This window comes from Moschus berezovskii, chromosome 7, assembly GCF_049115385.1.
Source record: "Moschus berezovskii isolate FMDL1 chromosome 7, NW_MosBer_1.0, whole genome shotgun sequence".
NCBI lineage: Eukaryota > Metazoa > Chordata > Mammalia > Artiodactyla > Moschidae > Moschus > Moschus berezovskii.
The window spans coordinates 117,455,476-117,481,136 of NC_142466.1; the positions used below are offsets into that span (position 1 = coordinate 117,455,476).

The 25,661-nt window shown below is 45.1% G+C and overlaps 1 protein-coding gene across 1 annotated transcript in view; it reads right to left on the bottom strand.

Annotated features, from left to right (window-relative positions):
• Nucleotides 1-731: 731 nt before the first annotated feature.
• Nucleotides 732-25,661, bottom strand: part of FBXW2 (F-box and WD repeat domain containing 2) — a 34,305-nt gene continuing 9,375 nt past the window's right edge. The window contains exons 4-8 of the mRNA XM_055427766.2: nucleotides 19,340-19,534; nucleotides 17,225-17,358; nucleotides 12,512-12,598; nucleotides 11,724-11,893; nucleotides 732-5,979 (exon numbers count right to left, since the gene is read on the bottom strand). Of these exons, the coding sequence (XP_055283741.1) occupies nucleotides 5,691-5,979; nucleotides 11,724-11,893; nucleotides 12,512-12,598; nucleotides 17,225-17,358; nucleotides 19,340-19,534 (875 nt within the window). The 3' untranslated portion in view covers nucleotides 732-5,690. The remainder of the gene's footprint in view (nucleotides 5,980-11,723; nucleotides 11,894-12,511; nucleotides 12,599-17,224; nucleotides 17,359-19,339; nucleotides 19,535-25,661) is intronic.

Here is a 25,661-nt window from a genome sequence, read left to right on the forward strand (position 1 = left end):
GAGAAACCCATGTCTGAGAACGCCAGACATCAGGCCTCATTGTCGCCACTCACTACTCCTGTAAGCAACCAGCCACCCTTCCAAGCCTCAACTTCTCGCCTGTGAAACAGAAGGGCCCCGTGTGGCCCTGCTGGGGAGCAAAGGTACAGGGCCATGGATGATGACAACGAGCCCTACGCAGTTACATCAAGTAGAAAGGACAAACCAACTTGGGGACGTGCTGATCCTCAGGTTGGTTCAGAGGAGCCAGAGAGGATTCCAAGGTTTGGACTCTGCATCAAGGCATTTTCCTCCCCATTTCCATCTATTCACGAAGGTCATCAAAATCCTTCCTTGCATTTTGCTTTTAAATTGATTTCCACTCTTGGACCTCGTTCAGAGATCATTACGTTGTTAGACTGACATTCTAGAACATACAGAAACTGCAGCAGAACGGATTCGCTTTAGATCATTTGAGGAGCAATTCATTTCAAACACACTTGCTTTTGAAAAGCTTCCTTGGAATTGGTTGGGGGGAAAGGTTGGGGGTGGGAGGAGAAGGGGACGACAGAGAACGAGATGGCTGGATGGCATCACCAACTCTGTGGACATGAGTTTGAGTGAACTCCAGGAGTTGGTGATGGACAGGGAGGCCTGGCGTGCTGTGATTCACGGGGTCGCAGAGAGTCGGACACGACTGAGCAACTGAACTGAACTGAAAAAAACAAGAAAGTAGTCTTCATTGCAGAACGTAATTTTTAAGGAAATGCAACTTTATTTCTTTCAAGTACAAACAATAACTTGGGCTTGGCAAACCAAATGTTGCCTGATCAAGGGAACCTGCTTTCATGTATGGAGATAAATGATTTCTAGTTAGCATAATCACTCACAGGTGGAAGAATGCTTCTGCGACGCATGAAAATAACTTCTCATCTTATGACATGTTGTTCCACAGGCACTCCACTATTTGCTTAAGCGACCCCTTCTCCACCGCCCACCCACCCCAGACAGTGCCAAAATAACCTTCACCTCACTCCCCCGAGACCACAACATACATCAAATAAGTGAAACAGAAGTTCCACGCTGCCACAGTTGGACTGGTGAGAACAGCCTGTTTCAACCTGAGCATTCTCATCAAGAGAACTAAGTCTAAATGAATGAAATGTGTCTGTTCACAATGTCAGTATATGGACTCCAACAGCAGTGAGGTTTTATCATCTGAATTAATAATCTGCCAGGTTTAAATATGCAAAAACACATTTTTATTTGAGTACATTCATGAAGAGGAGAAGTTAGCTGGATTTCTTAAGCTGCAACCATTAAGCATGTCACACTAGTCAAGACTGTAATACAAGTTGTAAGCAACTGGGGGAGACTGGAAACACACTGAAACAACTTGGCAGCAAACACCTTTTTGCACTGAGCACGGCCATTCGGCCTCATCAGGCTGCAGGGAGTGGTACAAAGATAACTGGTAATCCATTTGATGATTTACCCTGAAAGAAACTCAATTTCCGAAAGTAAGCAAAAGGAGCTGCAGATCAGGAAACAAAGGTGGCTTGCAGGCATTTCTGTCAAGAGTGCTAACCTGTCCCCTCCGTCAGACACTCGATCTAGGGACTGCAGAATTCTCAAGAAGGTCGTGGTCATCTTAAACATCTTGGCAAGCACCAGCATAAGCAGGTAGGAAGGCTGTGCCTAAAGGACAGACCGGGGGCCTCTCCCCTGTGCTGACAACCCTATGGGCTGAAGGCAAAGAGGAGCGTGTGCCCTGGCCCAGGCTGTTCCCAGGACAGGAGTCTGACTACACACTTCCCTACAGACAACGGCAAGCTGTTCGGACACCAGGGCCCGGCAGAGGCCCAGACAAGGAGGCACAGAGAGCTAGGAGCGGGACGGAGGGGAGACCCACCGTCTCTAGGCACCCCAGAAGTCGGGGCAACAACCACGGCTTCAGGCGGTTGGCTGGGTGAGGTCGAAGCAACGTGTCAAGCTGGGCTCCACTCTCCTTAGCCATTCCTGTTCAGTTGAAACGCCTCACCTAGCAGAAAAAATTTCTTCATGACTAACGTAATACTGTTTGCAGAAGTATTTCTGTATGACAAATGCAGAGCAGTAAACATTCTCCTGAGAGCAAATACTGGCATGATCATCTAATCCTCACTCATGTTTTCCTGAGCATTTCCAATGGCCAGAACAGAGTAACTTTGAACTATGAAAAAGGAAGTGAACACCTTAAAACCGAATAACAATATTCCATTTCTTCCACTTAAAAGCTATTCAAACATGTGTACTTCCTGTGGAACTTGTTCAAAGTCGAGCCCCTCCCCTGGAAGAAGTCTTTCTTCCTACTTCTCCAACGGGTCTAAGAGGTCAGGTGAAACCCAGCTGTGACATCACTTATTATAGTCTTCAAATACCGGGGTGTGCTGGGGGAACCAGCTTCCTTTGGAATGGGAACCGAGTCTGCTGGAACCTCACACCCCCTCAGCTCTCGGGCCCCCTCCTCTCCCCAGAGCCCCAGGTTCTTATGAGTCCCTCCACAGACCCGAGCAGAGAGGTATCCACCTTCTACCACACTAGGGTCACCGGAGAAATCCAAGGCTTGTGAAGACAGACGGAGTCTACCTGCTCGTGACCTAAGAATTTTTCAGAAAAGAGAATACTCACAAAAGAGGCAAAGGCAAATCCCTAGCCTCTGAGCTACGGAAGCAGAAGTCAGTGTGCGGGAAAGAGCGCCCCCGACTCTGCGAAAGAAGCCTGAGTTATCCCTACCCACTGCGCTCACCAACTCCCCACCTCACTTATTTTCTTTCCAAAGGATGAGTTGGTTTTCCATTTTTACAGAAGCTGCTGCTGTTCAGTCACTGAGTCGTGTCCAACTCTTTGCCGCGCCACGGACTGCAGCACACCAGGCTCCTCTGCCCTCCACTATCTCCCACGGTTTGCTCAAAGTCACGTCCACTGAGTCAGTGATGCCATCAAACTATCTCTTCAGCCCACTTCTCCTTTTGCCTTCAATCTTCCTCAACATCAGGGTCTTCTCTTAATGAGTTGCCTCTTTGCATCAGGTGGCCAAAGTATTGGAGCCTCAGTTTCATCATCAGTCCTTCCAACGAATATTCAGGGTTGATTTCCTTTAGGATTGATTGATCTCCTTGCTGTCCAAGGGACTTCAAGAGTCTTCTCCAGCACCATAATTCAAAAGCATCGGTTCTTCGGTGCTCAGCCTTATTTATGGTCCAACTCTCATTTCTGTAAATGACTACTGGAAAAACCAGAGCTGTGACTCTATGGACCGCAATACTACGTGAAGAGGGACAAAGAAAGGACTCCGAGCGCCGAGGTCAACACCAGCTGCACCACCATGATGGTGACTCTGGTATTCACCACTGAGGAGTAAAAGGAGACGCGCCATACGAGCTTTTGCTCTGTCGTTTCAAAGTTTTCCCCACAGACTAGAGAATAGTGTGGTCTTCAGAGCAACTGCATGTATGTTGGAAGGTGAGGTGGGACTATGGATGATCATCAGACCTGTGATCTCAGTTCCATGTTCCGGGTGGAGAAAAATGAGAAAAGTCATTTTCCCTCACCATGGCCCAAAGCCTCCTGAGGTTCCTGAGAAATAGATTCCAGCTTTGAACCTAGTCCCATTTCGTGAAAGGACCAAGCAGCGCTCACCCACAGAAATCAATGTGAGATGGATCTGGGGTATGAAGATCTTGTTCTTTCACCTGATTTCTTCAGTCTCAGCATGGATATTACCTAAATCCATCCTTGGAACCAACCGTCAATTCTCTAAAACCCTGACTTTGCAGCATTTGGAGGTCCTTTGTCAGACTCTAGGGTGATAGGATTTGGGAGAGCAGTGTCCCCCCTGTACTTTGAATCATTCTCAGCTCTGCCAGCAACCCTTTTCCTACCTGAAAAATGGGTTAATATCAAAGTTAACAAGAAGAAAGAATCCCTCATATTTCCAGGCCGAGCCTCCCACTCAGGTTCCAGCTCTTAAATTCATCATCTGACTATTAATACTTTCCTGTAGGTCTGTGAGTGGAACCCACCCGCCCCCCATCACACAACAGGGAACTCCTGAATTTTTCCCAACACTTGTTCCCTCAACTTTCTCCTCAATGTCTGTGACAACTACATTACAGCACCGCCACTGCCGAATCACAGCATCGTCTCACTTGCAGGAAGAGGAGGTAGGGATATGAACTGGCAGCCTGCAGACTCACTTCATTTAGTAGCCCACTATATTTTACGTCATCTCCAAGTCACTGTCCACATTTTTAAAATCAGGGAATTACAAATATAATTCTGGACGCCTACCTCCATCTGAATCACCAAAAGACCTGCGCCAGCGCTGGGCTTCCTCCTGCCTGACACTCAGGGCTCCGAAGCTGCCCCATCAGCTGAGCCTCCCTCGGCACAGCTCCATCCTACCCAGAGCGCTGCGCTCACTCACGCCATCTGCATGGCTCCCCGGGCCTGTGAGCTTGCAAACCCTAATCTAGCGCAATTCCTTCATTTTCAACAGAAGTTAGCCTGCCTAAGGCGACGCGTCAAGGTAGACACAGAGGAGAAGGGGAGTCAGGGTGGGGGTCTTTCTCTCTGATCTGGTGCCCTGCCTCTCCAGAGAACCCCAACTCCTCTCAGCACTTCTTCCACCAACTGCTTACATTTTTAAAACCAGACTATGTGAACATTTCCCACATTCCCTTTTATCCATTCTTTTTTTGCTTGTTTGATTTCCTTATAGATGACAACTTTGTATGATTTCCAAACGCCAAGAAACAACGAATTAACAATCGGACAAAACTGAAGCATCAACTTTTGCACAGCTCAGCAGACACAGGACCAGAGAGAATCCCAGAAAACAGACGACAGCCTACCAACTAGCTATACAGACGGCGAAAACAGGGCCCAGAGAACCACACTCCTGGGCTGCAGGGTTCCCGGGTAACAGAGCCAGGCTTCGGGCTGCCAGCTTGGAGCCTTCCACTGTACCATGTCACCTCTACGCAGTCGTGGAGGTGGCAGGTGACCACGGGCCAGCTTGTCCCACAGAAACAAAGACTACAGAAGTCCATGCATCTCGGGCACGGCCAATCCTGGCTCTGACAAGAACTAGGGTTTAAAGCGTGTCACAAACCATCAATCCACAGAACTGGATTTGCACTGAAGACATGCTTTCTTGAGAACGGGTATTTGGTGGACAGCATGAATGTCACAGAGCCTGGTGGTCCTTGTAACACGGTTGTTACAGAAGCTGAGCCCCATGTGAGAAAAGTTGCTGTAACAACACCATAGCACCTTTGCGTCAATTTCAAGAGAGAAAAAGGCAATGGTAAAAAGCTTTAATAACAGACTGTGTTTTTATAGGCAACCAATTAGCAGATTAGTGAGCCATTTAAATTTCTTTACTTAAAATCAATATTCAAGAAAGATGAACCCCAGATGCAGCCTCTCACACTGACCCACAAACTAAGAACAAATGAAGCCAACGGTGCGCCCCGCAGTGTGCTGCGGTGTGTGTCAACAAAACGAGCCCCCCGCCCCGAGCCCTGGCCCCCGGCAAACAGAGACATGATTGTGCACTGCGTGATGATACCATGAGGTGAGAACTTTGGTTCATGCAGTCGGCTGCCACAGAGGCTATACCCTAAACCCGCGGCCCCAGCAGTCAGCGGGCGGAGCGGCTCACGGCATCAGCCGTGCTCCTTCCACAACACCAGGTGGATGCTGTGGTCGGGCATGCTGGTGGCGAAGACCAAGCCCGTGTCGTTGTGCCCATCCAGTCCGTTCAGCCAGGACGCTTCGCCTGCCAGGAAGCTGGAGCCCCTCTTGGATTTCCTATACTCGGGGAGAGGCCAGCGGCTAATCAGGCTCTCTGTCCGCAAGTCCAGGATATACAGGTAGCGGTTGTCAAACAGCAGGGCAAAGATATCTCCAAAGCCAAGCAAGGCCAGGTTTGCTATCTCAGGAGTCTTGATGACCCTGCAAGGATGAGAGTTAAGAGACGTGAGCCAGGCATCAAGGCCACTGTGCATCTGTCTGCTGTTGCTCAGTCGCTCCAGTCGTGTCCGACTCTGTGCGACCCCACAGACGGCAGCCCACCAGGCTCCCCCGTCCCTGGGATTTTCCAGGCAAGAGTACTGGAGTGGGGCACCACTGCCTTCTCCGTGCAGCTGTTCATGCTGCTGTAATCTTTTCTGGAGACATTTAAGACCAGCACAGGGAGTTTCCTGGTGGTCCAGTGAGGGCCCCACGACGGCAATGCAGGTGGCGCAGGTGCGATACAGTCGGGAAAGAAGACCCCCCATCCCGTGAGCAGTGCAGTCAGAGAAAAAAATCAATGCAAAATTCAAGCAGATTTAAAACTAAATGGACTTTCTTATAAAAAGGAAAGTTGAGGACATAAAACTCACCCTACTTTGGAAAAAAGGTGTGGGAAAAGAACCCTTCATAATAACATAACACAGGCATATAAGGAAATGAACACTTATAAAAGCATAAAATGCCCATCTAAGCTGCAAAGAATCTTTCAGATCATCTCATTTAATATCTTCATTTCTAAGATGTGAAAACTGAAGTCCAGCCAGGGTAAATACTCTGGCTAAAGCTTTACAACTAGCTAGTTACTAGTCAGAGGACAGTATAACACTCCTTTCTGACTTTCTTACCACCGGGTAAAGGCTGCTATACTCATCCCTTGCTTCCTGAACCCCTCAGATACCAGAATCTGAGGATGCTCGAGACCCTTAGACAGAATGGAGGAGCGCGGTCGGCCCTCCACGGCCATGGATGCAGAGCACAGATATGGAGGGCAGACTGCACTGGCCAAGGGGAACCCCCGAGTCCGGAGGAAAGACGGAAAATCAAGTGATTGGTGCCGCTCTGCTCTGCAGGCAGCAAACACAGGTTCCACTCAAGATAGTCCAAAGGCTATATATATATATATATATATATATAAAGTTTCCCAAATAATTCCGAAACATTTAATAGTCACAGATTCGTAGTAAGTTAGAGAAAACTGGGAGAGCAGGGAGGACGGCTTTAATCTTCTCAGGCTGGCGGTTCATAAAACACTGATGACAAAGGCACGAGGTGGGAGAGACCTTGCTGAACAGGAGCACAAATTAAAACAACAACTCTCAGCCTCTGCACGCTTAGTAAGGTAAAACATCAACGTTCTCTTCAGAGGCACCGGGCAAAGAGCAACAAGACAGGGAGACCAACTCTGCCCTGACTGTGCGCTCGGGCCCAGGCAACAGTCCCGTCGGCTCGACTTCTGAACAAGGACGCCACCAACCAGCGTCTGTGCAAGACGCTAACCGGAGGAACAGGGAGAGAAACCAGTCATCACCTTTCGACAGCGAAGGATCCGCGAGGCCCCGCACGAGGGGCTCCAACAGGGAGGTCGAAAGGAAGGCGCGCACCCGGAACGGGACTCCAGCCCGGGACCAGGAAGGGAGGGCGGACACTCAGCACGAAGACAGACCTGTTCTTCACACTCATCAGGTCCAAAACGAAACTTTGTCGCCAAACCCGCTTCTCTTCCTTTCCTTGCTTGCTCATTCACCCAACCACTCACAACAGGAAATGCAGCAGCCATCCAACTCTAAAACCACAAACCCAATCACCAAGGTCTACTGCTTTACCTCCTGAATTTTCCTTTGCGTTATTCACTGCCACCTGAATCGCCACAGCTCTGATCTAGGACAACACCTGCTGCCTGCACTACTGCCCAGGGTTTTCAGCTGGTCTCCCTATTCTGCTTTTGGGCAGTGCCAAGCATTTAACCTCACAGTTAAATTTACTCCTATTTCCACCTGACTCAAACTCTCAACCCCTTCCCTGGCTCTCCACTGTACCCCCATCTGCCACGCTGGCCTTCTTCCAGTCACTCAAGCGCACCGGGCTCCCGTGCAGGGCCTTGCAGCAGACTGCATGCTCGGGCTACCATTCTGCACCACACACTCGCAGCCCCAGCACTTAGCTGGAGGCATCTCCTCACCCTTAACAGCTTGGCCTCACCCTCCTCCTCAAAGAAGCTTCCCTTTACTTCTCAAACTAGGCAGGGTCTCAGAGTACCCCATTCCATGTTGCTCTTCTCCCAACCATTAAAGCATCTGCATGTAGTCAGCTGTTTAATGTCAGCCTTCCCTGGTTCGTCATGTCTGCAAGTTTGGTAAGTGCTTCCGCTGGTTCCCAGCGTGCATCTCAGTGCCTAACACACAGCTTAGATAACTAAGTATCTACTAATGACTAGAGCAGCGGTGCAGTGAGCACGGGAAAATACAAATTCCTACAAGACAGAGTCAAAGACGACTGGGGAAACCAGGAGAGTCTAAAGTCCCACATCATTGACACAAGCAGAAAGTGACCAGAAACTTGGAAAACTGAGTGGCTAGGGGATAAGACTTGAGGCTGGGAAGGATGAAAGTGAAAGTCACTCAGTTGTGTTAGACTCTCTGTGACCCCATGGACTATACAGTCCATGAAATTCTCCAGGCCAGAATACCAGAGTGGGTAGCCGTCTTCCCAACCCAGGGATCAAACCCAGGTCTCCCACATTGCAGGTGGATTCTTTATCAGCTGAGCCACAAGGGAATCCCAAGAATACTGGAGTGAGTAGCCTATGCCTTCTCCAGGGGATCTTCCAGACCCAGGAAATTGAACCAGAGTCTCCTGCATTGCCGGCAGATTCTTTGCCAGCTGAGCTACTGAGGAAGGTCTAAACTGACTTCAAAGACTAAAGCACAAACATGCTGCAGGACTGAACACAGGTCTTGACAGGTTCACAGCACCCTGTACTTTGATTACTTTAGAACTGCAAACAGACATCCCTGCTGTGCCGTCTGCGCCCTTAAACCTATGCACCCCTGCCTGCTGCACTGAGATAACCTCGCTCAACAGAGTGCATCACATCTTAGCTTTATGGAGCAACACGCTGCTGTTGGTGCTTTGTGTCTTTTCAATTACCATCGAAGCTTAAGGAACACAACCCAGTACTAGCAACTGAGGCCACAGTCACAGAACTGTTCAACCCCTTGAAGAGAGACTGTTTTACTCATGTGAGGAAGAGGAGGGAAGAGATAAAAATATCTCCTTTTCAAAAGAAAAAAGTCTGAACTTAGCACTTGCAAGCAGCAAGCAATTGCCCAGGTTTATTGTTACAGCTAATATATCCAAACAGCAAAAACTAATAGAACTTTCATCTGGAATCCGGACTCCATCTGCCATTCTGAGAAAGAGGCACACAGGAGAAAAGCAGGTGCAGGATCAAATGAAACCTTCATAGACTCTAAGCATGAAAAAGATTACAACACCTTTCTTCCACCCTGCCTCAGCACCCCTCTCTTCCAAACTTTAATTCAAACAGAAACATTAGTAAACCATCAAAGATCTGATTTTCCCATGGTGACGACAGTCGTATCTGGGGGGAACTGGCTGCGGAGACCTCTCAGATACCCAAACACATGGCTGCTCAAGTCCTTCGCGCAGAATGGTGCAGTATCTGCATATAACCTATACACATCCTCCCACATATTTCAAATCATCTCTAGGTTACTTGTACCTAATACAGTGTAAATACTATGAAAACAGTTGCTGATGCATGGAAAATTCAAAATTTCGCTTTTTGGAACTTCCTGAAAATTTAAAAAAATTCTCCATTCTCAGTTGGTTGAATGCTGCTGCTGCTGCTGCTAAGTCGCGTCAGTCGTGTCTGACTCTGTGCGACCCCACAGATGGCAGCCCAACAGGCTCCTCTGTCCCTGGGATTCTCCAGGCAAGAATATTGGCGTGGGTTGCCATTTCCTTCTCCACAGTTGGTTGCATCTGTGGGTGCAAAACCCATGGCCAACTGTACTTGAATTTCTTACTTTGCAAAGAATCCAGTTCTTTCAAAAGTTCCTTCTCTCTGGCTTGCTGGATGGTCCAGCCATGGACGGATGGAGGGGTGGGTGGGTGCTGGGTGAGGGTGCATTGCAGGATATTCGGCCCCTAACCTCTCTCAACTTCAGTTCCCAAACCTGTGAAATGAAGTGCCTGGACAATGTTTTCTAGGATCTGTTCCCGTCTGTTTTGTCAGCATGCAATTATCAATTATTTCCAGAAATTATTCTGATAGCTTGGAAATCTAACTGGTTAGGAATGTAGATCTGGAAAAAAAAAAAGTAGCAGTGTATGTCTGACTCCAGGAAGACAATAATGAGGCCGTAACTGTACGACCAAAGATGGGCTGTCAGCTGCTCGCTGGCAGGAGCTGACCTCTAAACAGTCACACATAAAAACAATGAAGATAAAATGTTCAATTTCTGTCTCCAGGCAGTCCTTTCTGAAGCACGCTAGGAACACCAATTCTGTGAGCTGTCAACAGGCGCTCCTCCAAGCAAGGGCACCATGCCAATGTGTGTGAGGTACACAGGTTAAACAAATTAAAACAGGTTTCTTTCTGCAGGACTTCTCAGACACGGTAATAATACAGATCGGCAGGTCCTGAGCTAGATCCTCATTCAGTTTAGTCGCTCAGTCAAGTCCAGCTCTCTGCGACCCCATGGACTGCAGCATGCCAGGCCTCCCTGTCCATCATCAACTCCTGGAGTTTGCTCAAACTCATGTCCATTGAGTTAGTGATGCCATCCAACCATCTCGTCCTGTCATCCCCTTCTCCTCCTGCCTTCAATCTTTCCTAGCAGCAGGGTCTTTTCAAATGAGTCAGCTCTTTCCATCATGTTGCCAAAGTACTGGAGCTTGAGCTTGAGCATCAGTCCTTCCAATGAATACTCAGGACTGATTTCATTTAGGACTGATCCTCATTAGAGGCAATTAATTTAATCTCTACAGGTGAGACAACTGAGGCACAGAGAGGGTAAGAAACTCACAGAACTAGGTCTTAAAGCAAGGTTGATTTATCACCAAGTAAGTTCTCTTAATCACCACACAGCACTGACTTCCACCAGCCTCCAATATGCTACCATATACTGCCATCTCCAAGAGGGGTCTATGGTATGCAGTGAATCACAAAACTGTCTACAGGCCTGTCTCACTGGAGAGAAAGCCCGCAGCCTGTAACCTCCACTAAGCACTCTGTCTTTCTACTAGTCAACAGAAGGTCACTTGATCCCTTAATGCACAGTTTCAAATTTCCAGGAAGTAGAACTTAAAATATTACAGCTAGAGGAAATCTGAAAGATCTTTTCATCTAAACTCTTCATTTTCCAGAAAAAGTGGCAGGAGAATTCAGACATTGTGAACGGGGAAGTTAACTCAGTTAAGAAATGGGGTTGGGCTTGTCTGGCGGTGCAGTGGCAAAGAATTCACCTGCCAATGCAGAAGACTCAAGAGTCGCGGGTTTGATCCCTGGGTTGGGAAGATCCCTTGGAGGAGGAAATGACAACCCACTTCAGTATTCCTGCCTGGAGAATTCCATGGACAGAGGAGTCTGGAGGGCTACGGTCCATGGGGTCTCAAAGAGTCAGATGCAACTGAGCACACAGCACTTAAGAAGAGGAATTAGAAGCTAGAACCTCTACATTCTAACATATAACTCTTTCTAATTTAATTACTGCCTTTAAAATATTTTTGTATGAGAGTTTCAGCACAGAATCATTCACAACTGATGTGAGTAAACATTTCCCCAAAGCAAGTTATTAACCAGTTTATCCAAATACTGTTTTGTCTATATTATTAAACTGCAACAGACTATTAACGGTAAAGGCCCAGTGAAATATTACCTGAGAATATCATAACTGGCAAAGTCCCACTGGTAGAGGCCCAGTGCCGAACTACAGACAATGTATTTGCCATCAAAATGAAGTCTTGGCTGCAGGCAGATACTTCTATCCTCAGAGACAGACAACGTCTTTAAGCACTTACAGTTAATTTCTCTCCCAATTGGCCAAATCTACAGATAAAAGAAAATTAGAAAAGATGACAGATCACACCACCATAGAAGAGCCTGTTCTTAAACAATGCGGCGTGTGTTTGCTTAAGTCAGAAACAACGTGAAGTAAACTGGAGGCACCACGAGTTTCACAGCCGAAGCGGGGTCTCGAGTTCTCATCTGGCACCTACGTGTTGTGTAATCTCGGGTAAAATATTCAACCTCTTCTGAACCCGAGTTCCTGCAATGAAGATAGACAGTGCCTACTGTATGGCACATTTTAGAAGATGCACTAAAAATATATGTCAGAGTGCTCTGTAAACTTCTCGCAAATTGCTTTTATTATTATACAAATAAATGTTTATGTTTTCATACTTCAGATCTAAGAATGGAGGAGGGCAGGAGATATATGTCTTAAGAAAATGGTAAGAATGCATTGAAGATAAATTTCTGTCGATTTTTTCCCCCTTCATTTATAAATCAGAGTTAGAAACCACCTAGAACACGGAGAAAATGAATTAATTTTCTTTCCAATGGGTTTAAGAGGGCTTACACTAAAGACATTCCTGCCTCCCTTGAAATACTTCCCTGTGCCACACTCTTTCATGAAGCAAATTCATCAAAGGAAAAAAACCTCACCTTGATTTCATATTTGTCTGCACTTAAGAGGATGTAGTCTCCAGGGCTGTGCAAGAGAGACTTGACTTTGCACTTCTGCAAGACCACCTAGAAATAATACATATCCATGTTATAGAAAAGACCTTTTTATATACATTCCTTTTAAGTGAAATATGAAAGAGAGTTCGAAAGGATAAGGTATGTGGGTAATCTATAACTCTATGTTAACTATAACTCAAGTTAACCTTTACTAAGAGTTTTATTATAACCAGATTCTCTAGGCTATCAGCAGGATCTAAAAGTGTCTAATATTGGCAGTATTTACCCTTAGCTTTGGTCTGGAAGCAAGCACTAGGACTGATTTTTAAAACCATAAAATGACAAAGAATAGGAAAGAAAAAATCCATACACATAATAGGTACAAATGGCCTGTTTTCACAAGTACGTGCGTCACAGAGAGAAAAGACGTTCTTCTTGCGACCAGAATCTGTCATATGCTGACTTTGCAACCTTGGGCGGGACCATCTAAATTCTTCATCTCTGTTTCCTCATCTTTAAAAACAGAGGTTGGGGCACCTATTATCTCAGATAATCACACTGAAAATGAAATAAAACAATGAAAATAAATGTAGTAGAAGCTAAAATCCCATGAGCACTTGGGACAGTCTGTAAACACCAGGATCTGGTTCCGTTCCGTTCCGTTGCTCAGTCGTGTCCAACTCTATGCGACCCCATGGACTGTAGCCTACCAGGCTTCTCCGTCCATGGGATTTTCCAGGCAAGAGTACTGGAGTGGGTTACCATTTCCTTCTCCAGGGGATCTTCCCGACCCAGGGATCGAACCCGGGTCTCCCGCATTGGAGGCAGACGTTTTAACCTCCTGGTTATTTTAGCATTAAATCAGCAAAAAGTGAGAAGGGAGGCCAGGCTCCCTCACTCAGAAGCCTGGGCTGCAGAGACAAATGAAACTTGCAGAGAGCTGTCCCATCACCTCACTTAACATTCATAAGGACACTGAGCAGATGATGAAACTCAGGCCCTGAAGGGAAGAGTCACTTGTCTAAGACATCAGAGTCAGGTCCTAGCCCCAAATCCACTGTTCTTTAACTAACACTAAATTGTCTTATATAACTTTTCTATTTAAAACTGAATGTGCCCAGTACAGATTTTTCTTCCCAAGTCTTTGTTTTTTTTAATTGTGGTAAAATACACAGAACATAAAATGTAGAATCCTAACCACTTTTCAGTGCACAGTTCAGTGGTATTAAACTGGTCTTCTCACACAGTCACCCACGCCACCCAGTCTAAAAGCCACTCGTCATCTTTCTGCTTTGTTCCCCATAAGTTCAGCTGGCTTTACCTCACAGACACAGCCTCTGCATGTGTCTCAGCCCTTCTCCTTCCTTCGTGCCATCCGAGTCCATGCCAGGGTCTCTCTTGCTTGGGCCACTGCACAAATCTAACTGGCCGCCGAGCAGCCACTTGTGTCCACTGGTGCCCCACTCGAATTCATGTTTTCACTCAGCAGTTATTTTCTTAAAACATGAATCACGCCAGACTCTTGCTCAGAACTCATCAATTGCTTGCTACTACACTTAGAATCACATAAAATGCTTAATAAGGTCTAGTAAAGCACACCGGACGGCCCCGCTCCCACACCTCCTCCAACTGCAGCTCAGCTCCGCTGGTCTCCAAAGCATCAGATTATCAGAAGTTCGGGGCTCTTTGCCACCCCAGGGCCTGTGCACACACCGTACCCTCTGAACGCTCCTCTAGTCTTTACACAGCTGCCTCCAATTCATTCCTCATATTTGGCACCTTTTCTAAAAGCTTTCCTGCAATCAAACTAAATCAGACACCTTCCTAGACTTTCTCAGAGAACACTACACTCTTCCTCCACAAGCACTTAATACAATTTGTGATTATGTATTTATCTGTGAAATTACTGATTAAGAACCATTTCCCCTACTAGACTAACACTCGTGTTAGGCTGGGTCTGTTTTGCTCACTCATGTATACTCAGCCCCTCACAGAACAGCACGATAGGCTCAGGAACAGTTTTTCTCCATGGCATTTCCATTAACACGGCTTTTGATATTCACGGCAATTCTTTTCTTTAAAACTAGAAGATATCACAATGTTCTCTAAAAGATGCTGTAAATTTTTGTTTCACTTCTTGCAAGATTTCCTCCTGCTTCCTCCCTCCCTCCTGCTCTCCTCACAATTTAAGAAAGCAAGACCAGTTTACCCATCTCTCCCAGTCACCACATCCCACCCTCTGCTTCTCACAACCACCAACCTGTTCCCTGTGTCTATGAACTTGGCTGCCCCCTCGCCGGTACGGTTCACTTTTAAGAGGTTGTACGGTATTTGCCTTTTTTTGACTTATTTCACTTAGCATAATGTCCTTGAGGTCCATCCATGTTATCATAAATAAGATTTTACTTTTTTATGGCTAAATAATACTTCAATATACGTATATATCCAGCCAGCCATCAATGAACACTCTGGTTGTTTCTGTATCTTGACTATTATAGATAATACTTCAATGAACATGGGGATGCATGTATTTTTCTGAGTTTTCAATTTCTTTGGATAGATACCCAGAAGGGGAATTGCTGGAGCAAGTGGAAGTTCTATTTCTCGTTTTTTGAGGAACCTCTAAACTGTTTTTCACAGTGGCTGCACCAATTTACATTCCCCTAAAAGTGAACAAAGTTCCTTTTTTCTCCACAACCTCACCAACAATGTGCTACTTCTTGTCTTTTTGGTAACAGCCGTCCTAACTGGTGTGAGGTGATATCTCACTGTGGTTCCGATTTACATTTGCTTTGTCCTGATGATTATGCTGAACATCTTTTCATTTACTTGTCAGTTGCTGTTTTCATTCATCTATACATCTTTTCTGGGAAAATGTCTGTTCAGATCTTCTGCCCATTTTTAATTAGACTGTTTGGTTTTTTGCTCTTAAGTTGCATGATTTATCTATTTTGGATATTAGCCCATGACCTATGATTTGTAAGTATTTTCTCCCATTCAGGAGGTTGCCTCTTAATTTTGTTGATGGCTTCTTTTGCTGTGCAGAAGCTTTTAGTATGACGCAGTCCCACTTTATTCTTGCTTTTGTTGCCGGATTCAAAAAATCACTGCCAAAACCTATGTCAAAATGTTCACTACATTTTCTTCTGGGAATTTAGGATTTCAGGCTGTGTTCAGTTCAGTTCAGTCGCTCAGTCGTGTCCGACTCTTTGCAACCCCATGAATCACAGCACGCTAGGCCTCCCTGTCCATCACCAACTCCCGGAGTTCACTCAAACTCATGTCCATCGAGTCGGTGATGCCATCCAGCCATCTCATTCTCTGTCGTCCCCTTCTCCTCCCGCCCCCAATCCTTCCCAGAATCAGAGTCTTTTCCAGTGAGTCAACTCATCGCATGAGTTAAGCCTTTAATCAATTTTGAGTTAATTTCTATGTGCAGTTTAAGACAGGACAGTGGTTCAGTTTCATTCTTTTGACGTGGCTATTCAGTTTTCCCAACAACACTTATGGAAGAGACTGTCCGTTCTCCATCATATATTCTTGGCTCCTTTGTCGTAAATGAATTGACCATAGACACAAGGGTTTATTTCTGGGCTCTCAATTTCGTACCATTGATCTAAGCATCTGTTCTGCTAACATCACATTGCTTTAATTACTGTATCTTTGTCACATAATTTGCCTGCAGCTTTGTGCTTTTTCAAGGGTTTTTTTCCCCCACGGTTCCACATGAATTTTAGGATTATTTGTCTTATTTCCTTGAAACATACCATTGGAATTTTGATGCAGACTGCATTGACTCTATAGGTTGCTTTGGAAAGTATGGACATTTGATTGTTCAAATTTGTGAGCATGAAACAATTCTCCATTTATTTGTCTACTTCAATTTCCTTCATTAATGTCTCATGGTTTTCAATACACAGGTCTTTCTGTTATATACTGATTAAATTTATTCCCAGGTTATTTCATTCTTTTTGATGCAACTATATATGGGACTATTTTTTCTTTACTTCTTTTTCTGATGGTTCTTTATCAGTGTACAGAAATGCAACAGATTTTGTATACAGATTTTATATGTTGCAATTTTACATGTTTTAGTTCTAACAGATTTCTGATGGCGTCATCAAAACATCATGCAAATACTGAGAGTTTTACCTCTTCCTTTCCAACACGGATGCCTTTTATTCTTCTGCTGCTCTGGCTACAGCTTCCAATTATATGTTCAATAAAAGTGGCTAGAGACCAGCACAGTGGTGTTTTAAACAGCCTGCATATTTGTCCCTGTTCCACTTCCAGCAAGCGCTTTCTTTTTCAAAATGAAAACTGCTTTTCTGATTTAAAAAGAAACGTGCTTATCCTAAAGGGAAAAAAGTACTCACAACTTCACAAGGAATAATCACCTTCAACATTGCGATGCAAAAACACATTCAGAAACTATCACCATACTCTACGCAGCTTCTGACCTAACCTGTTTTATTCACTCCCTCTACCCACTGAATATACTGCGAGCACCCTCCCACGTCCACAGCCATTCGTTCACGAAGTTACCGAGTGCCTCTCACATGCTGGTCACTGCTGCACGCCGCCAGGCCTCGGGGTGGCGCCTACTCCATCGCATGACTCCTCGACCACTTACGAGTCAGCGTCCAGCACCCTCCAACCCGGCCCAGCTCCCCCACCCTCAGTGAGTCCTCTTACCTTGGTGACCCATTCCGTGTGCCCGGTGAGTGTGTTCAGGCACGTCCCAGCGGACAAAGCCCACACCTTCACAGTGAAGTCCGCAGAGCCACTCACCAAGATGTCCAGGTCGTCACTGTAGTCGACACTAAACACTAGCATACACAACACACACAGAGTTAAAATACGCCACTGCCTGCGGGTCTTTCACAGTAGAGTTCAATGACACTTACTCGTCCTAGCTGCCCAAATGTATAACTTTCTTAACCAGAACTACTGTAAGAAGGGTGCTTTCTCAACTAGCAATTTTTTGCTTAAAAAAAAAAAAAAACCCATTTCAAAATTCTCATTATTATAGTTTATTATTCTAAGGATGGAAAGTCCCTGGAATATACCATCTCTCATATTTGTACCAGCTTCAGAGTCAGAGACAAACAAGTGTAGGAGATACTGGCATTACTTCTCAGGACCGAGAAGAAAAACAGGTGGACCTACTGAGATTTGAACTATTTATTGTGGTAAGATAAAATGTCAAGAGTATTCATACTCAAGAAAAACCAGTGTAATGAGAAAAACAAAGATCTTAAGTTCAGACTGAGCCATTCTCTCAAACTGTCTGATTTTCTTCAGACCTATATCCCTGGCACCTAAAACAGTGCCTGAGTATAACGAGTACTTGTTTTCAAATGCCTGTCAAGCTCTAAAGAGACACCAGGGACCCAGATGAAGACACTGCTCTTTTCTTTAAGGAACTCTAAGTGAGGGATGGAAAAGGAAGTCCAAAAAAAAAGTAAATGTTTACCTCTTGCTAGGGAAACACCAAGGAGAATGACTAACTCTGCCCAGGGGTATCAGGGAGGACTTCAGGGAAGAGGCGTTTTGGAGGTGGGCCCTAAAGGATGAGTAGAGTTTATCAAGAAAAGAAAGAGAATACTGCAGGTAGAGGGAACAGCAAAGGCATGGAGTTAGGAAAAGCCACAGCAATGTCTTGGCAACAGTAAGGAGGAAATTTTTTAGAACAAGGCTGTCAAAGCTGACCAGGTATCAAATCACCTGGAACAGGTGCAATCCTTGACACTGTGGAATATTACACTCAGTTTGATACATAAGGTCCATATTAAATCATATATCTTCAAATATTAATTACTACAAACAAGTGGTAGCAGACTGAAAAATGTACAGGATGACAAACAAAATGGGGGGTGCAGATTCGGTGGGGTTTATTGTGGGTTTTTTTTGCTATAAAAGAGCTGAATTTACTTTAAAGAGTTACTGAGCACCATGCAAGGACTTCAGGACCTAAGGGTGAGTAAGACAGGTGGGATCCCTGTCCTCCCAGAGCTGACAGGTTGGTGGGGAACCAGTTACCATACTCACTTGTATGACGGGTGTTACACAGGTTACTGGAGGCCTACAGCAGAGAAACTCAACCGGTTTAGGGTGTCCAGGAAGGCGCTCACAAATGTGATGCTCAAGAGCACAGACTGCGCCTCTCAGAGGCTAATGCAGTGGGTAATGGGGGCGGGGGAGGAGAAGGGAACTAGATCACATGAACTCTGCACAAAGCTCCAGGATACAACGCAGCAGAGGAGACACTCTGATCAAAGGGCTTCATTCAGATGACCAGTTTTACAAACCAAGGCTGCTGCAACCTTATTAGGAAATATTCAGGTATCTCCTTTTCATCTTGTCTCTCAGCAGTGAGATTATTATCATCAGCCAAGCTCCAATTTGATGTAATCTGTATAGTCACTACTAAGGATTTCCAGTCCTAATTCTACAAATAAAGTGGACTAAATTTACATTTACTCCATTTGGAGGTATGGAATTTGATCAAAACAAAGGGGGGCAGACTGTGCAAACAGGAAATAAATGGAACGGGAGAAGAGAAGAACTGCCTCTCCTAGCCCAAGGGCATAAGGGCATTACAAGTTAAAAAATGGGCAAGGAAAAGCAAAATCTGAGGTAAAATTGTAAGCAAGAATAACCTGAATAAAGCAATTAACTGTACTGACTAAAAAAAGAGTAGGGGGAAAGACAAATTAAAAAAAAAAAAGAGGGATCACATTCTTGGCCCCTGGCTTTAAGCAATGTGGTTAAAGTAACTGTGGAAAGCTTTGAAGAAAGGCAACCCACCCGCCCCCGTGTGCCCCCGGAAGTGCTGGGTCCTGGCTCCGGAACTCCATTCCCAGCAGGCCACAGTGTTGTCAAAGGAGCCCGTCACAAGCTTCTGCTCATCAAACTTCACCGCAGCACAAGTGTGGGTCTGGATGCCATAAACACATTGCCCTGTGCTCACATCCCACAGTTTTGCAGACAAGTCATCTGACCCTTCAAGAGAAAAACAGGGAGGTTAATAAGAAGACAAATACTAAAGAAGTAAAATAAGTCCCCAAAGGTGGCATCCTTAAAGGAGAACCTTAACCTCCTCCAGCTCTCCCACTCTATAGCTGGGGAAAACCAAAGCAGACAAAGAGGAACACAGCCTGTTCTGTGTCACCATAACAGTGCTAGCAGGCCTGGGACAGACTCCAAGCCTTGGTTTAGTCCTTCTCCCCAAACGCTCCAGGTTATAGAGCCAGGTTTGACTGGCGCATCCCTTGCTGCATCCACTTGTAAACCTCCCTAAATCTGTGGCTATCAGGAGCTCTCTGCCTTAAGCTTAAAATGATGGGTATTACCTATCATTGCGTGTATACACCTGCCTGCCTGTCCATTATCCAACTCTGAACAAACAAAGAACGCTGAAATAGTAAAGTTGTAGGCTGGAACACGCTCCACTCTAAGGCAAGTCAGAGACAAGCCCCGATCACTGGTTAACTTCTATAAAGGCTAACTGCTAATTTCTTGAGCCATCACGAAATGTGTGAAGGAGCTTCAAAGAAAACAAAACATAAATTATTCCCAGACATTCAGAACAATTAAGCAAAGAGCTTGTAAAGTCTCTTAAGATTATGCAGGATAAAAGGCAGGTTTTACTTCTGCCTCTGATGAAAACTGTGTAACAATTCACAACATTACTGTTTAATAACCAAGTCATGGCTGATTCTTTGTGGCCCCATGGACTGTAGCCCACCAGGCTCCTGTGTCAATGGTATTTCCCAGGCAAGGATACTGGAGTGGGTTGCCATTTCGGGGGACCTTCCAGACCCAGGGTTCAAACCCATCTCTCCTGCACTGCAGACAGATTCTTTACCACTGAGCCACTGGGGAAATCACATTTAAAATCCTAATGATTATTTCATGTTTCACAATTTATCTTTATAAAATATTAAGAATTGACAAAGAGAAAGTCATTTTGAAGATACATAAATGTAATTCCTGTAATAAGGACATGGTATCTTGGAAAAGCACCAACTGATCAGTTTTCAAAAAGCTTAAATGACTAAATAAAAGCCAGCCACAATTCCACCTTTAAGGACTGATCAAGACCCACTGTTTCAGACAATGGAAAAACATCCATCAGTTATGAAAGAGCAGAGCAGAAATTTCAACCTAGGAAATCCCTGAGAGCAGACTGAAATGAAGACTCTATTTGTTGTTATTTTACTAATTAGGGATTCAGTTTCCTTTCTATAAAATCAAAGGTGAGACCTGGCTGGTGGTTCTCAACGGCATATGAGGCATCAGAACAACTGCAGAGCTGTATCAAGACACACACGCCAGGCCTATCGTCCGCGACTCTAACTCAGGACATCCGAGAGCTGTATCAAGACACACACGCCAGGCCTATCGTCCGCGACTCTAACTCAGGACATCCGAGAGCTGTATCAAGACACACACGCCAGGCCTATCGTCCGCGACTCTAACTCAGGACATCCGAGAGCTGTATCAAGACACACACGCCAGGCCTATCGTCCGCGACTCTAACTCAGAACATCTGAGGCAGGAGCCAACAATCCTAAGAACCTGCCAGGTGAACTTATTAGCAATGCACTGAGGACCAATGATCTAGGAACAATACTATCCGAGAGACAAGCCATATACGCGATATAAATTTGTCTAATATTTACTTTAAAAAGTACAAAAAAGGGGAAATAATTTAATTTTTAACTCAGTATGCCAAAAAACATTATCAGCTAATGTAACCAATACAGAAATTTACGAATGAAACGGTTTACATCATAAGTCTTCAGAACCCAGCAAGTGCTCCCCATCTCACAGCTCGGTCTGAACGAGCCCTGCCTAGGGCGCGCAAGGCCGGGGTGGTGAGTGGCCGCTGTGGACGGCACAGGTCAGGGAGCCTTAAGGTCCACGCAGGTTCTTAGCAGAGTCAGCATTTGGGGACTGTATTTCTAGGAAGCTAAAGAAGGAAAAGAAACCATGTTTGGTCCTAACCGAGCTTGGTTGTGATTTACTGCCAGTGTTTCACAGGGTCGCCTTCATTCATTCAACCCATATTTAGAGAACTTTTATGTCACGCAGGGATCCTGCTCTTACAGTGCTTGGTCTTCCAAGGAAGACAGAAAGGCGAAACCAGCAGTAACAACTCAGTCAAGTGGTGGGCAGTACCAGCCCACAGCAAGTAAGAGGCGGGGATGAGAGGAGACAGCGCCCGGAAGGAGCTCCGCTGAGCTTCCTGCTGCGCTCCTCAGCATCGAGGTGCGCCACAGACACACCCCAGGAGAAGGCACGCCTGGCTCCACACCACACGCTCTGATTCGCTGTGAAGCCAGGCCTTGATAGCACTGTTTGAAGAAGGAATTTCATGGCTTAAAAAATACCCAAACTTGGGACTTGCCCGGCGGTGCAGTGGTTAAGACTCTGAGCTCCCAGCGCCAGTGGCACGGGTTCAATCACTGGTCAGGGAACTAAGACCTCGCGTGCCACGTGGCACCACCAAAAATAAATATTCTACAAATTAAAATTTTTTTTCAATATTAACAAGTTGAAATTTAAAGGATGAATAAAGTGATCAGCACCCTCTCCCCAATCAAAAAAAATAAAATATCAACAGTATATGCCAGAGCTCAGCCAAACTTTTTCTGTAAAAGACTGGACAGTAAATATATTAGTCTTCTTGAGCCGCACAGTCTCTGGGGCAACTACTCCACTCTGCTGGATCTGGCCCCTGCGGTTTGTGGTTTACCAATCCCTGGAATGTAACTATTTAAGTACCTATTAAATACCTCTATTTATTATATAAATATATGTGAACACGCATTAGGGTCGATTCACAAAGAACTCCTTGAACCCATTCCATTAATAAAAACTATCTAGGAATTATTGACAATGCTTGTCAGAAGGCACCGCCTCAAACAGGGACGCTGACAAGAGTTCAGTGTGACTGGGAAGTAGTGGGAAAGGTCAGGATGGCGAACTGGGTAGGGAGGACGCTTAACTATGACCTCATCTGCATTTCTGAAAGACCTCTGTGGCAGTGTCACAGGAAAAGATTTGAAGGGGAGCAAAGCTGGAAGCAGGAAGGCCACTTACAAACTAGGACGGAGGATACACTAAACGAGGCCTATACGTCAAAGGGTTTCTATTCAGCCTCAGAAAGGAAGGAAATTCTGACACGGGCAACAACACGCAGGAAGCGTGGAGACATTGTGCTAAGTGACGTTAAGTCAGTCACAAAAGGACAAATACCGCTCAGAGTGCCCCCACGAGGTCCTAGAGTACTCACATTCAGAGAGAGCAGCACGGTGGCTGCCTGGGGCTGTGGGAGGAGGGATAGGGAGCCAGTGATTAACGAGTATGGTGTCAGTTTGAGAAGAGGCAAAAAGTTCTGGAGGCAGACGGTGGTGAAGTCTGTGCAACAACAAGAATGGACTCAGTGGCACTGAACTGTGCACGTAAAATGGTTAAAAGGGTAAATCTTCTATTTTCCCACAATTTGTTAAAAAAAAAAAGTGGGGGAGGAGATTATCCAATGTTACAGAGGAAAACATTAGGCCATTCCATTTTACACCATGATAGTGGTGTTGGAGAAGACTCTTGAGTCCCTTGTACTGCAAGGAGATCCAACCAGTCCATTCTAAAGGAGATCAATCCTGGGTGTTCATTGGAAGGACTGATGCTGAAGCTGAAACTGCAATACTTTGGCCACCTCATGCGACGAGTTGACTCACTGGAAAAGACTCTGATGCTGGGAAAGGTTGGGGGCGGGAGGAGAAGGGGACGACAGAGAATGAGGTGGCTGGGTGGCATCACCGACTCAAGAGACATGAGTTTGAGTGAACTCCGGGAGTTGGTGATGGACAGGGAGGCCTGGCATGCTGTGATTCATGGGGTCGCAAAGAGTCGGACACGACTGGGCGACTGAACTGAACCGAACTGAACTGAAAATGTCAGAAAACAAGCAGGCTGGGCTGCACTCTGTTTTACAAGGCATAAGCCTGACTTCAACTGCAGAGCCTGTAGGAGCCATCATTCCCTCCTCTTCCGCTGTCAGCCTTCTTCAAAGACTCATCTGCTGTGCTGACCAACCCAACATGTTTACAAAGAGCTCACCGATGCTGTGCAGAGACGAAAGTGAGCTAAATAAATGTAGACTCTTTTACATTACATGAAAGGGGAAAAAAAATCCCTCTCAATTCAGAAAAGAGGGTGAAAACAATCTTTGATATAAAAATTAAACATGGGTAATGTAACAAAGGAAAGCAGAAAAATGAGCTGTAGCACAAATAGAGTAAGCTATCTCATCGAGCTAAGTTTAAATATTTAACTGGTAGAATCAGATCCCAACCACCTGAGTGGTTTGGCTCTGTTAACCAACTGAATAAACATTTACTAGTGCCTCTTTAAGACAGGCAACTTTCATTCTCCTTTTTAAAACTCTCTTTAATACCCTTCTGTCTCTTTACCTCTCCCTTTTCTCTGGGTACACACTCAAAGGATCCACCCTACACTGTATGCGTTCTTTTTCCTCTCTCCATTTCCTTTTAAAATTTCACTTGCAGCCACAGCCATGATGTGACCAACTCCTAAATCATTCTAGCCCTGAGCACTCTCGAAAGCTCTTACCCTGCATTTCCAAACATTATGGAATCTCCACTTACACATCCAGTTAGATTCGGTTCATCCCACACTGAACTGCATCTATCCTCTTCAGTTTAGTCTCAGTTTCCATTCTTTTACTAGTACTATCTTCGCATTTACACATGCAGCTAGAAGACTTCAGTCATTTGTGAAATATCCCTATTCCTTGCCCCGTACCCAGTTCACTGCCAAATCCTGTCATTTCTATTTCAATAGCTGCTGTTCCATTCAACTGCTACTTTCAAACATCTCTACCCTTAGTATCCTGTATCCAGACCTATTTAAACTCATCTAAACTGCAACAGACTAGTAATTTAATTTGGAAGCTCAAGATCTGTCTGTTAAAAGGTATCAAAAGAATTAATATCTTCTAGGGGGAACACTTTAGAAATGGTGGGTGGCTTCACTGTCACAGTGAAAGGACATTACTGGCCTCTATACTCGGCAGAAACCAGGGATGCCGGACATACTGTAATGTTTGCAGTGCACAAAGAGAATCATCTTATACTCTGCATGACATTCCTGAAGGTCCTGCCAGATATCCGTAAGTGTAAAGCTTACTCTTAGTTACCGGAGCCTAATTTTTGCTGTTTTACAAAGCATACTAGCAGGTTAACTGTGTGCTTACTTTTCTATGAGTGTAACTATCAGGTAAACTGAGGGAAGATGTCCTTTCCTGGGGACTCTGCTAAGGGCTTTTCACCACGTGAAAAGATCAAGTCATGGGTGGTATCTGTGACACAAATACATTCTACATTCACAGCCGCCATGCTCACAATGGCTGTACACACAGGTGCAGACATCTGATTACCACCTACAATAGCCACAGTTGAGCATGTGTTCAATGTTACTTTAAATTACAGTTCTCTTATTTCTCCTCTGGGTCAGACTTTGGCTATTATACTGATTTTTAAAATGTGTATGTGTAGATAAGCTGCTTCCATGACTTTTAATTCATGAGAGAGGGATACTGTAAAATCTTGTAAAAAGAGGACCCAAGTCTGACAGAAACAAGAAACACTAGTTTCTTTGAAGTGGAAGGCTCTGAACCAGACTTTCTGCTCAAAAATCATCCCGAGTTCACAGAAAACTGTCCACATACATGTTCACGGCATTCCAGCCCAAACCTATTTCTTCAGATTATATTCTAAAAGTCTTAGAGTCCCCATTTATAGTCTAAGATTTCGGTATTTTCCTCCTCCATGCTTGGACCTTTCCATGCCTTTAGAATGCTTCTCTTCCTGTTGGAAAACCCTGACTGTGTATCTCAAATCTCTAAAATGTATACATTCTTCAAGACCCAACATAAACACTACTCTACTTTCTCAAATGAAGAAACCATTCCTTCTTTTGAACAACTACATAATTTTATTTTCCTCATACAATTCAACTACATCATTTTTTTGGTTGGTTTCTCTTTTAATTAAGATATAACTTACAGACAACATTGTATTAATTCTAGGTGTATAATATA